Raw genomic sequence first — 13,959 nt, forward strand, 5'->3', positions numbered from 1 at the left:
AAACAGTGACACTAACAAGACTTAGAGAAAAGTCAGCCACCCTGTCTCTGAGTCTAGAACCTTAAGAAATTACCTTGAACAGCTACACAATACAAAGAACTGTTACAGGGTGGCTCACTCAGTCAAGTGCTTACCACACAAGCATGGGGACCTGAGTTCAATCCCCAGCACCCACTTAAAACAATAGCAACAACCCCAGTATAGGGGAGGGAGAGACACTAGGTTCCCCTGGGGCTTATCTAGCCGAAATGTTGACTTCCTGGTCATGAGAGACCATGTCTCAAAAAACAATATGTATTGTGGTTGAAGAGGACAGCTAACATCAACCTCTGAGCTCCACTAACACATGTATACATAATACATACACACACACACACACACACACACACACACACACACACACACATCAATGTCCTGATGGTACACAACTCCCCACCTCCCAAGAACAAGTATGTCCACAGCCCAGACACACAATGAGTATCATGACTTTACAGAAGGGAACAGCAGGGCTCACCTAAGAGCTACATTGTCACTGGGGTTTGTTATGGTCTCACTATGCACTCAAGGTTTTACTAGGACAATTATGAGCCTAGGGATTGGATGACTAGTCCCTTGGACCCACACCAACTGTGTGCAAGTACCATCTGTGACTCATCCTGGAACATATACTAATTTACACCCTTGAGAGCTTCCCCATCACCCTAAAGTTGAATCCATGAGAATCTGAGGCAGTGGATCCAACTTCCCACCAAGTCCTGAACAGAACACCCAAAGTATGAGTTTTGCATAGCCAAGGGGAGGTGGGAAGACTCTGAGTGAGGTGGTGTGTTATTCTGTGTCCCCTGCATCACGCAGTCCCAAGGGAGGTATACTCCTATCTTCAGCAAACATTGAAGCTGCATTTGGCCCTTGTTCTATCAGTAATGACCTCAGAGGGGTGGCCCAGTGACAAGCTCCCTCACCTATGGTTTCCTGGGGCCTGTACTACTGTAACCATCCTGGCAGGAACAAAGATATAAAGAGACACTGTATTCTTCCCTTTGCCTATCAGACAACTAAAACAATGGACCACAAGATACTGGAATTTCCCTAGGAATCCCAAGCTGGCAAGAGGAAAAGGTTGAAACCTTGTTTCCCAGGAAGAAATCTTGCACAGTGGTGACCACCTGTCAGGCCACTTAGAGGTACAGACTGGAACCCAGACCATGGTGGATTGGTGTTAGGGAGACAACCCTTTGATTAAATCTGCTCAACTGTGCATCCTTTTGTGTTTTATTTAAGTCTAAACCATATGTCAGGACCCTATAGAGTCCCACACACGTTGCCAGGAGCCTCATACACCTGCTTCTTTCCCCTCTGCAGAGTGTAACATGTGAACTTACATGATTGTCCCTGTACTGTCAACACAATAGGAAACACTCAGCTCAGGAAATAGGCCTGTGAGGTCTAGGTGGAGCAGTGAGCTGATGGGGGGGGGGTACTGATTAAAGATGACCCTGAAGACAACCCAGCCCCTACCCTTGCCCCAATCCCCAGTTGGATGCCTTCATACCTCCTGCCCCTGCATTTGATCTCTTTAGGGTCCTTTATCATACCTGCACAAAGACTACCTTAAAATAAGGCATGAAGGAACGTGTGTGTGTGTGTGTGTGTGTGTGTGTGTGTGTGTGTGTGTGAGTCTGCGGAGTGCTGGCCTGGCATGTGAGATGCTCTGAGTTCCACCCTCAGCTCTGTATAGACTGGGTGTAGAGGTTCATGCCTGTGATCCCAGCACTCAGGAGGCAGAGGCAGGATCAGAAATCCAAGGTCATTCTTGGCTACAAGTTCAAGGCCAGCCTAGGACATCTGAAGCCCTGTCTCAAAAAAAATAAATTAAACTGAATAAATAATTATAATCAACTAAAATCAGATCCTGACGTCCACTCTCTGTGACTTAATGCTGGACTCTTCTAGCAGTATCGACCAGACTGACTCATGGTGATGTGACTTCACGGTGCCCTTCCCATGGTAATGATGGCTCAGGTCCTTGTCAGTAACACTCAGAAAGGACAGGTCAGGTGACAGAAGAGACTGCAGTCACAGACTGCACCATCATGGAGTGCAGCTGACAGCCTGGGCACAGTAGGAGACAAGTCCACAGTGCACAGACCTGTTCCTAGTGAGGGGGAGAGGAGCTGTCCTCAGGCCATCCTCCACAGCTCCCCTCTCCTGACAGAAGAACACGGGCCGGTTCATGTCACCTTCCACGAGCACTGTGGCTAGACATTTCCTTTCAGGCCTGCTCTTTCTGGTTTTTCACTTCCAGTTGCTTTTTATCTTCGTGGTTTGGCTGCTAAATTTCAACTGCTTTGCCATGGCGGGGAGGGGGGGGGGTAAGCTAGAGCAGTGTAAGTGACAGATGGCTCATCTGCACAGCACGCCCTTCCCTTCGACAGGGGACCCTGCCATCCCATGCCCACCAGGAAGCCCATCTGGCGGAGCTGTGCAGACTAGAGCCTGCTTCACCAGCACATTTGGTCTGGGTGGAGGGTGGATGGCAAAGGGGCCCTTCACTGTCCTCAGAGCCTCCTCGGGCCACTCGGCAGTGACACGTAGGCAGGCCGCTTGGGAAAAGCCTCTCCTGTGTCTTTAATTAACTTAATCCACCTAACCATGTTCTTTAAATAATTGAGTGCCTTGGTAACCGGTATTCAAACACTTGGAGGATTTTGGTTACAAGAATGCTGGAACCTTTTAATTTTGGTTTAAGACATTTCACTTCCCCTGTTGTTTTTCCCAAACCAAGGCTGCACCAGGAATAGCGGGTGCAGAATGAGAAAGCAGGTGCTAAGGGTTGCAAGGCAGCAGCTTATAAGAAGAGGGTCCTTCCAAACTGTGAACTAGCAAATGCAGTGGCCTTTAGAAGTGGGGGTGGTGGCTCAGTGGTAGAGTGCTGGCCTAGTGTATGTGAGTGGGGTCTGGGTTCAGCCCCCAGTACTGCAAGAGAAGAAGGAGGCAGGGCAAGAAGAAAGGGGGAAGGAAATGGAGGGGAAGACAGAGACACACATAGAGAAGGAGAGGGAGGAGGGGAGGAGGAGAAAGGGGAGATGGGAAGAAAGAGAAAAACAAAAGAGAGGAGGTAACAGAAAGAAAGAGAACAGAGACAGAAATGAGAGAGATGGAAAGCGAGGAAAGAGGCAGAAAGAGAAAGGAGAGATAAGAGAAAAGATAAGAAGGTAAAAAGAGACAGAGGAGAGACAGAATGGAGAGAGAGCACAGATAAGCCAGCCCTGCTTGACTTCACTGTTGTCAGGCAGCTTTCTGAAGGTGAGCTGGTGGTGATGTCCACTGAATCGATTACTGTGATCACATGTTTATTTGACAACTATACCTTCTAAAATGCTTGACTGTTGGGGGAAAGAAAACCTTCATGTTTGTATCATTTGGCTCCTAAAAGCAAGCCACCTAGATCAGCTCCGTGGTACCTTTCATACTATCCATGAAAAATTGTGCTGAATGTATTTGTTTGTTAGCATCCTGTCTGCTGGGCACATGCCACATTTTACAACATACATTTTATAAGAGCTATCAAATATTAAATACCCTCTGATAAATCTATAAAATACAAAGTTTTATTTTTTCAGCTCCTTGCACAGCTTTATACACTATCAAATTAGACACAGAATCAAAGTTTAGATACCCTTCATTAGCATAAAATTGAAGTATTTAAAACTACTTAGAAGCTATCCAACATGGCAGCAATTTACCCTGGACAGTCACACCTGCACGCTCCATCTGAACTCTCTTCCCTCTTCCTCCTTGTCTATTTCCCCTCAGTGGCCAAAACCAAACCCATTTCTCAAGAGCCATGCTGGTTAACTGGGAACCACGGCAGGCAGTCCCCCATATACCCAAGGGTGACCCTCACTGTACCCCCATCATAGCTGAATGTACCTGATATAACCTACCCTATGAGGACCCCAAGTTATGGGTGGATACCAGGCCTTACCTGCAAAGCCCACTCTTCCTTAGCTATGGAATGTCTGTAGGGAGGGTCCTTATCCCAGTCAGTGTCACCATCATTCTCCTCCATCCTCTGACCCACTAAGGAAAATCTTTTGGAACATGTCACTCATTCCCCTCAAAATCCACCAGAGTTTTCCACAGCACTCAGAGCAAGCAAGGGTGGTGCTACAATCTGTCTCTCTCCTGATCCTGGAGCCTCACTGGTTATAATGGCTTTTTGGCCATGCCACCAATTTCTGTTAGAAAGCTAAACGCCTAGGGAGTGTATGAAGCAGGGTTAGCCTAGAAGGACAAAACGTTCAGCAGAACCCACCTCTAAGAGGACCAAAGTTCTTGTACCATGATCAGAAACTTATAACCTCTTTCAGCTGCACTTCAAACCTAACCAGAGCCAGAAGAAAGTTCAGGAGACTCCGACAGAACAAGAACAAAGTGCAGAGGCCATGAAAGCATGAATACAGAAGGCACATCACAACTGGGGTCTCCAACCTTATCTCTACAGAATAACATCACACTTTTTTTTTCTGAGACAGTGAGTGTCTTATGTAGCACAGGCTGGCCTCAGACTCACCAAATTCCTCTTGCCACTGACTCCTGAGTGCTGGCATCATAGGTGTATGTGTGCAGTGCTGAGGACTGAACCCAGGACTTTGTGCGTGCTAGGCAAGTGCTCTACCAACTGATCCACATCTTGGATGTGACCCACTGGATACATTCAGAGAGTCTGAGAGGCCTTCTGTCAGTTTGCCTTTCTGTCCACTAAATTCACCAGTTGGCCTAGTGGCTGAATCCTCAGAGTTGTGGCGGTCACTCTTCTCATTCTATGTCTGAATACCTGACAGAGCAACTGAAGAAATGGTCTATTCGTGCTCAGTGTGAGGGTGCGGTCCGTCATGGAGGGAAGGCATGGCAATAGGAGGGTGAGGCAGGTGGTCACAGTATGTCCACAGTCAGGAATCAGAGAGATGAATGCTGGTGCCCAGCCCACCTTCTGCTTTATTCAGTCTAGGATTCTAGCCCATGAATGGTGCCACCACAGTTAGGGTGTGTCTCCCATCTCAGTTAAACCACTCTAAACACTCCCTTAGAGACATGCCCAGAGACCTGTCCCCTAGGGGACTCCAGATGTGGTGCTGGTAATATTAACCATCAAAGGACCTAGCTCTCTGAGGGCAGGCTTTTCAACAGATAACTCGGGACCACAAATTGTCTAAGACCCAGCAGATGACAGCAAAGCAAACCTCAAAGCAGGAGCCAGCTGACCTCGTCAATGTAGCAAGAGTCGGTTTTGCAAATTAAAGCATGGCAGTACAATAACACTAGAAAACAGCAGAAAAGTTTGCTGGCCTAATTCCCCATCTGAGAGGATCCAACAGCCTTCCCAGGAGCATATACATGCAACCTGAAGCTCCCTTCTACCTTGCCCTTCTGTAGACCTCTGGCCAGGGTCACATCCCAGCAGCAGGCTATCTGACAAAGTGGCCACCAACTCCAAGGACAGGGTCTGCCTAGAATCAGTAGGGAAGGTCAGAGCCTGGCTTGGTCCAGGGCAGAGGAAAGCAACAGGAGAGTAGAGGACTCCAACACTATGTGCTCACTGAGAGAGAGAGGCCACCTCTACCTCCGGCTGGACATAGACAGGGTGAGCCCTGTATCCATATTGCAAGGGTCTGACTATAATTATGATGATTGACTCTGACTGTCAGCTTGATGGGATCTAACCCTGAATCCAATTGCAGAGAGGGAGGAGTGATAAGAAAAGGGGTCAAGACCAGGCTACAGAAACCCACAGAGACAGCTGACCTGAACAAGGGAGAGCTCATGGACCCCAAGACTGATAGCTGGGAAAACAGCATTATACCAACTCAGACCCCCTGAATGTGGGTCTCAATTAGAAGGCCTGGGCAATCTAACGGACAGTGGAACCAGGATGTATCCCTGATGCATGAAAGGACTTTGGGAGCCCATTCCCCATGGAGGGATACTCCCTTAGCCTAGAGGCAGGAGGTAGGGCCTAGGCCCTACTCCAAATGACTTGACAGATTTTGATGATCCCTCCTGGAAGGCATCACCCTCCCTGTGGAGTGGGGGGGGGTAGGGTAGGAGGGGGGTCAGGGGGCATGGGAGGAGGGAGAGGGAACTGGGATCGATATGTAAAATAATAGTAAATAAATAAAAAGATAAAATGGGGTAGTGGGGTGGGTTATATATTTAAGCATAAATCTTTGCTCTCTACCTATGCTGGCTAGAAGCTCTCGTGGAAATTTATTATACACTCGTGTGTGTGTGTGTGTGTGTGTGTGTGTGTGTGTGTGTGTGTGTGTACTTGTGTGCAAGTGCTTGCCCATGGGGCACAGAGACCAGAGAAGGATGTCAGGTTTCTTGCTCTATCCCTCTATCCTCAAATGGGTCTCTTACTGAATCTGAGGCTGGGGCTGACAAACTACCAGAGATCCTCCTGGCTCTGTCTCCTGCAGAACTGGGGTTGCGAGTGTGGGCTTTTGATTTGAGTGCTGGAGGACTGAATTCAGGTCCTCATGCTTGCACTAAAGACACCCCCACCCCCAACAGCACACTGTTCTTAAACTTGAGCAGGATGAAGGGTGTGTTTTGGCTCAAGGGCATCAGTATCTATATTTGGCTCTGCAAGAGTAATGTCCCATTTGAGTACAGTGCATAAGGCTTACAAGAGGGAACTTAGAAATCTGTTCCTGTTTTCTTTTCTTGGTGGTGCCAGGATTACAGATGTGATTCCCATTCCCTGGAAACTTCTGTTTCTTCTGCTCCTGTGTCTGACCTTGAGCAACCCCTGCCCCTCTAAATTAGAGAGAGAGAGAGAGAAAGAGAGAGAGAGAGAGAGACTCCAGCTTCTTTGCTAGGGCTGCTATTGCCCAAGAACACAGACTGGTGCTCTAAAACCGAAATCTAATTTCTACTTCATCACAGCCCTAGCGGCTGGGTAGTCCAACATCAAAATGTTAGCATGTCTGATTTTTTCTGAGGCTTCTCTGGCTGGCACATGGCCACTTTCTGCCTGGGTCCTCGTTTCCCACTCATTGTTCTTTCCAGTTCCCTATCTCCAATCCCTAGCCCTGCTGGAGGTTTCCAGGTTAGGATTTGAGAGCTTGGGGGAGACACAGCGAGGCCGGCAACAACCTTCTGCAGCCAGCAGCTAAGAGAGATTGACTGCCTCGCCAAGATAAAGCCAGGTCACTTACAGCTGTGAGCTAAGCGGTGGCATCAACCGGCTGGTTTTTAGTCCCCACCTTCTATACTGTGAGAGGGAGGTGATGAGTGTCCACAGCCCAGCACAGTCTTTAGAATTTCACTTTCGTCTTGTGGGCCATGACCTTCTGCCTTTCCAGGCTGTTCTCTTGAGTTTTTCTGCAATTGTGCCTTCCCACTTTAGTCCACACGGGCTCACAAAACCACACAATTCAGTGGATGAAAACTGAGACCATGGCTGGCCAGATGACTCAGCAGGTAAGAGCCGTCCTATTCTTGCAGAGGACCCAAGTTTGGATCCTAGCACCTGTGTCAAGCAGGGGATCACACAACCACCTGGTACTCCAGATCCAAAGGGTCTAAAGCCCTCTTCTGGCCTCTGATGACACCTGCACTTATGTATACATAGTTATACATAAACATACACATAATTTAAAATCTTAAGAAAAGAAAAAAGAAAGAGACACAGAAACCACCAGGTTCTCCAGAGAAACCAAAGCCTACACTCTAATCTCTGCCTCCAGGGATTACAGCTCCACACTGGTTGATAGAAACTTTCTTACTGATTTTTTTTTTTTTTTTGGCTTTTATTCCTGTTGGATATTGGAGATGGAATATACACTGTCCTTTGATATGATCTGGTTTTGTTGAGATAGGATCTCCTGTAGCTGAGGCTAGCCTTGAACCCCTGATCCTCTACTTCTGAAGTGCTGGGATGACCAACATGGACCACAATGGTTTGTGTTCATTTTTGATAAATAACCCCCTTGTGAAGCATGGCTTTGTTGCCCCTCAGAAGGGATGGGACTATGTCACAGACTTTGTGCCATCCTACAGTAACCATTGGTTTCCAAGAGGTGGCTTTTGGCTTAACAGACTCAGGAGGTATGAGGGCTGTCTTATGGCAAGGGAGCAAACACAAATGGTTATTCACAGAGCTCACACTCTCAGAGCTCCTTCCAGAACATTCCAAACAGGTATCTGAAACTTGCACTGTAAAGGCTTAGAGAACAGCTGTTTTAGGGTGTGTGGCCCTATGGTTTCCATGGCAACCATTCAACTCTTCCAGACAGCAGCCATAAGGAACACAAAAATGGCAGGTGTGGTTGGGGTCATTAGACTTCTTACACACCATGAAAAAATATTGTTGTCAACTTTTATTGTATTGGGAAATCTTTACTTTTGCTATGTTCCCTAATTGTTTGAAAATATGAAGACTATGCTTCAGGCCTCCTGAAGTTGAGGGTGTAGTTGTGTACCAGATGCTAATGTTTGTGTCTGTCTCAGACTTCTCATAACACTGGCTGAGGGTAATGACACATTTCCCCTACTGACAAGTTTTAAAACTAAGGATCAGGCAGCACCCCCTTATTACCTGTTCCCACCCCTTTTTAAAAACCACCAGTGCTCAGGTGGTTGCTCCCCTGACTAACTCAAAGCCCAAGTTAAAACACCCCAAACAATTCTTTCTTGGACACTTTTTTTCCTGTTTTTTTTTTTTACTCTGTAGTCCAGGCTGGCTAAGAGGTCTCATCAATCCTTCTCTAGTACTGGGAATATTAGTGTGAACCCTTGCACCCAGCTTTCCTGGCCTTAGATGAGTGTAAAGTGTTTCTTCACAAGCAGGAAAGGGCACTCATCTGCAGATGGCAGAACAGACTCTGTCATGTGGACTACACATTGCTGAAGAAAGAAAAGGTAGAGACAGCTTATACGCTGTCTGAATCCAAATATTAGGTTTATCAGGCGTCCATCATCACACTGTGGCCACTCCTACAGGAGTGAAAGAGAAAGCAAACCAGCAGCACACACTGCTCCTAAGAATGAATGGCAACTAAGCCTGGTGGTGCAGGCCTTCCTCCCCAGCTATGCAAGAGATGAGACGAGTCCATTTCAAGTTCAAGACCAGTCTGCCTGGGCTACAGAGAGAGCCTGGGTAACTTAGAGCAATCCCATCTCAAAAAAAGTGAAAAGTTCTGGGGATGTGGCTTAGTGCTGCCGCAACAAATGTAGATCCTGGGGTTTGAAACCCAGTAGTGCAACAAAACAAAACAGTGACAAACAGAAGAGAGTAAGGGAAGGAGGGAAAGAGGGAGCTAAGAATGAGTGACATGGCTAAAGATGATGGACAGCTACTGAAGATATGAGCAGAGATATCTCTTACTCCCCAAGAACCCAAAGTTACTTCCTTGTGTAGAAGGTAAATAGGGTTGCAGAATAGAAGGTGCATGCGGTTGTAGTATAGAAAGTGTATGGGTGCTGTGGTCTCTCCCTTGTGTGCCTCCTTTCCCTCAGAAAAGCCTGGCACAGGTGAACCCTTTTCTGTTCTCACGTGGCTTCAAGATGTTACTCTGAAGTCTCAACTGAGCCAAGGTTGATAACATTTGGGGCTGCTCCTCCACATTGTGAAAATAGCAGAAGTGGGAAGGCCATTGCTCTGTTCTCTTCACTCTTCTCCCAGGGTAGGCCTCCTCTGAAGGGACCCGCATTCCAGAAAAGCCCACCCTATACACAGAAGGTAGAAATGTCCATATGCATTGATAAAGGCTGCTATGCCACTTCAGTGGACAGGAAGTAAGTGTGCGTGCTTCTCCATGTCTGGTGCCTCAGCCAAAAGCCTTGCAGTGAGGAAAAGCAACCATCATGTCTCCTCTACCAGACATTCAACCATTTAAGGATAACATGGTGTTCTGTGATTACTGAAGCCTCCCATCCAAGTACTAACCAGGCCCCACCCTGCTTAGCTTCAGAAAAGAGGAACATTCAGTATATATGGCTATAGACCAGTGAGGAATTTGACCATCCTGGGGGCTTCTTCTAAATGGACCAGGAAGACTTCATCCATCTCCCTCCATCGATGGAAGCTGGAGGTGGGGGCCAGCAGACCCTGATAAAAGCACTGTTCGCCTATGCTACAATGATGGCAGCCAGCGAGGGCATCTTTATGGGGTTTACTATTATTTGGATTCTCTTGGAAGTGGGAGCCAAGGTCTCACTCACTACCTAATCTAAACTAGCCTCAAAATCACAGCAATGCACCTGCCTCGGTTTCCCCAGTGCCAAGTCTAGAGGTATACACCATGAAGCCCAGCAGAAAGATACCATTGTGAAGCCTGTCATTATCATTCCAGACAAGAGTTTACTGTGAAAAACACGTGACTAGTGCCTTGTGAGAGAAGGGTAACTCCTGTGCATCTGAAGTCATGCTTCTCTTGCAGAAAACAGTTTCTTAGCAATGAAACCTATCAGCTGGGAATCGTAAGGGCTATCAAATATGTCCTATGATGGCATCAGCTCAAAACCAAGAGAGGAGGGACTTGGCCTCACAGTAGTTTGTTCATAAGAAGATCTCACTGGTCAGCTGGTATTACAAACCGAGAGTCTCCTCTTTTGTCTGGCTTATCCCTAAGTGCCCCTTGCTCTCATTTCTTAAATGAACCCTTGTTCCATCACCAGAGTCCAGACTTTCTTTCTCAGGAACGACAATGCAATCTGAATACCAATCAATAATCAAACCCCACCCCACCCCCAACTAGTCCAGGTGCTGTAAAGCCTCCTAATGATAGGGGCTTCTTTGCACATTAAATAGACAAATATTTCTCAAAATAAATAGGGTCTGAACTAGTTTTCAACACATAATTCAGGGCACATAGGATACCACGATTATACAAGAACTTTGGCACTACCTGCAAACCCCACCCAGGGAAAGCATACATTCTTTTCCTCATGGCACTTCTTATCCTTGCCCTGTCCCCCAGGCTCCATAAGAGAAGTATTCATTTTCAAACTGCTCACCCAATGCTGTGAGCTGGGTGTGAACTTTATGTCTATAGAGAAGGAAGAATTTACACGCTGGCACAAACACAATCCAAAAAGACCTGACTGACTGACCTGAGGAACTGTGTGATATTGAGATAAAACTTGGACTGTGGGCAGCAGGGGAGGAGCAGACTTTCTTTGGAAAGTGAGCCAACAGGTTTGTCTTGTTTGGGCATCCATTTAACACAGTTTTAAAACATCACAATACAGTCTAAAACTCTCCTTGTGTTTGTAGCAACTCACCCCACATTTCTAAACAATAAATTTACCTGATTTGGCCTGAGAATGTGTGTTTACTCATTATTGGGTAATTAATAAAATAATTTACTAGCCACAACCCTAAGGAGGTTGTGAAGGGCCACCGGGAGACACTGGGAGGGTGAAGGAAGGGCTGGAGTAGCAAGGTGATGTTGAGTCACTTGTAAAGGTGGGGCAGGGGCATAACACACTGTTCCTGGCAAGAACTCTCAAGGCCCAGATCCCAGAGTGTCCCTGGGCACTGTGTGACCTTGTGCCTGCCAAAAGGGACCATTTCAAAGATTGGATCTTATGCATAAGAAGAAGGGATGGTACGGAGGCCCTTTGAGAGTCCTTCTCACTATCCATGCACCTATTTACGTCCTGGGTAGCCTGCACACATGGCTAGCAACCACTGACAAAATCTGGCCTTTCTTTGTCTAGTCTGACTGGTGCACCCCGGGCATGTGTGCTCAGCTGGATTTCTAAGCCTCCTGCAGAAGGTGGAACCTCAAAGTAGACAGGAGCTGAACACATCCGGAGTTGAAATAACTGCTGATTCAGGAAGCCCCACAGTGTGAGGTCCAGACCAATCGAAACCCCCTTCCCCACTAACCCTTCCTTCTACTCTGAAACCCCATAGGCCTGTCTGCTCAGAGGTCGCCTGCAAAAGAAGCAAAGTGATGTTACCACTGTCCCCAAAACAGATCCAAAGAAGCTGAAATAAGTCTACAGTAGAGAAGTGGGTGTCACAGTCACAAAGGTGACCCATCTACGTGTCATTACTAGATTTTTCAGCCTGGGGTCTCTGGGATGGGGCCAGAAGGAGGTTGAACACTCTGTCATCCCTTAGACTTGCTGCTCAGTTTCCAAGACAGGAGGATGTCAGGGACCCACTGGCCCATCAACTCAGGGTCCCCACAATTTATGGAACTGCAAAGCCCCTGAAGCTGCTAGGTACAGGGTGTTAGGGATCACTCCCGAAGAGTTACAGATGTGACACCCACGTAATGCTCCGAGGTCACCTCCCTGGCTGCCTCTGCGGGCCACCGCAGGATTCGCCCAGGGGAGGCCTGGGGTCTCTGGGACAGGGCAAGGTGACAACAGAGACCCTACCTGTGGTGGAGAGCACGGTGCTGGCGAAGAAGAGCGCCGAGGTGAAGTCCCAGTTCCAATTGCCTGAGGCGTTACTGAGCACCGACACTCCATAATTGCTGGCCTCCAGCACGCGGCCCAGGAACTGCTCCAGCTGAGGCTCGGACAGACACTCGTGTTCCTCCAGGAAGCGCCGCTTTAGCTTGCGCAGCTCCTGGCGTAGCAGGTCCTCATAAGGCAGCTCCACGGACGAGAAGACCACGGCGCCGAACACCAGGTAGAGCAAGTAGCCCAGCACCAGGAAGCCAAAGCACCAGGCCGAGCGGTGCCGCTCCACCAGGCGCACGCACGAGCTGCCAGCCAGGGATTGCAGCATCTTCCCGGCGCCCGAGTTCCGCGCCTCCCGCCGCCGCTCCCTTTCCTGGTTTCCTGCAAATAGAAGAGGCCAGATGATGTGGCGGTGACGTGGTTGTCGGCTCAGGTAGCAGAGTAGGCAGAGAGCGCAACCCACTTGGCGGGGCTGTTAGCTGCCCGCGCCCCCTACCTGGCTTCCTAAACCGGAAAGTGCAGGTTTGGTGGCGCCAGACTCTGGCCGGGCCACCTCAGGCTGCCTGACTCCCTCCTTCTTTCCCCAATGCAGTCAGCAGGAGGACTGAGCGTTCTGTCTGTCTGTCTCTGTGTGTGTGTGTGTGTGTGTGTGTGTGTGTCCCTTCGTGTGTGTGTCCCTTCGTGTGTGTGTGTGTGTCCCTTCGTGTGTGTGTGTGTGTCCCTTCGTGTGTGTGTGTCCCTTCGTGTGTGTGTGTGTGTCCCTTCGTGTGTGTGTGTGTCCCTTCGTGTGTGTGTGTGTGTATGTGTGTGTGTGTGTGTGTCCCTCCTTCTTTCCCCAATGCAGAATGCAGTCAGCAAGAGGACTGAACTGTGTGTGTGTGTGTGTGTGTGTGTGTGAGAGAGAGAGAGAGAGAGAGAGAGAGAGAGAGAGAGAGAGAGAGAGAGAGAGCAACAGTGTTTGTCCACTCAGCCCCATGCTACTTTTGTCCCCAAGGCGTTCCTCCTGATTAAAGCTGCTGTCACCAAATACCAAAGGTACAGATAGATAATGCCTTCCTTCCTCTGTCTTGTTGGCTGGACAGCTGAGCTATTTGCTGTCCACACTATGGAAAATATGGGAACCTCTTCTGACCCTCAACCTCCACCTGCAACAGAAAGGATCTGAGGGTAAAAGGGAGGCTCTAATACTTTAAAACACAGCCTCTGAGTTTTAGCTTAAACAACACCCCCAGTTTTAGATACTTCATGACCAGGGGACAGAAATGAAAATGTGAACTAAAGTACTCAATACTCTGGTACTGATGGTGGGTTAGGTTGTAAAATTGAGTGCTGCCTTTCTGCATAGAGAAGCATGTGGCTATGTATAACCTGACTCTGTGACACTTCCTATAGAAAGATAGTCATATACATAAGACTCAGCACAACTGTATCTTACCCATGTATGTCTAATCACATATCATACATAGTATCTTAGGGTTTTTATTGCTGTAAAGAGACACCATGACCACAGCAACTCTTAAAGAGACCCTT

At 48.0% G+C, this 13,959-nt stretch overlaps 1 protein-coding gene across 2 annotated transcripts in view; it reads right to left on the minus strand.

The window, feature by feature from the left end:
* The window catches only part of Kcnk1 (potassium two pore domain channel subfamily K member 1), a 33,246-nt gene extending 20,194 nt beyond the window's left edge, over positions 1–13,052 (minus strand). Inside the window, exons 1-2 of one of the 2 annotated variants that reach the window (XM_051201442.1) lie at positions 12,926–13,052; positions 12,403–12,810 (exon numbers count right to left, since the gene is read on the minus strand). In XM_051201442.1, coding sequence (XP_051057399.1) covers positions 12,403–12,757 — 355 coding nt within the window. In that variant the 5' untranslated portion in view covers positions 12,758–12,810; positions 12,926–13,052. Of the gene's footprint in view, positions 1–12,402 lie in introns of both variants that reach the window. The other variant, XM_051201441.1, reaches the window with a different exon arrangement.
* Positions 13,053–13,959: the final 907 nt, after the last annotated feature.

Source organism: Phodopus roborovskii, unplaced genomic scaffold (genome assembly GCF_943737965.1).
Source record: "Phodopus roborovskii unplaced genomic scaffold, PHOROB, whole genome shotgun sequence".
NCBI lineage: Eukaryota > Metazoa > Chordata > Mammalia > Rodentia > Cricetidae > Phodopus > Phodopus roborovskii.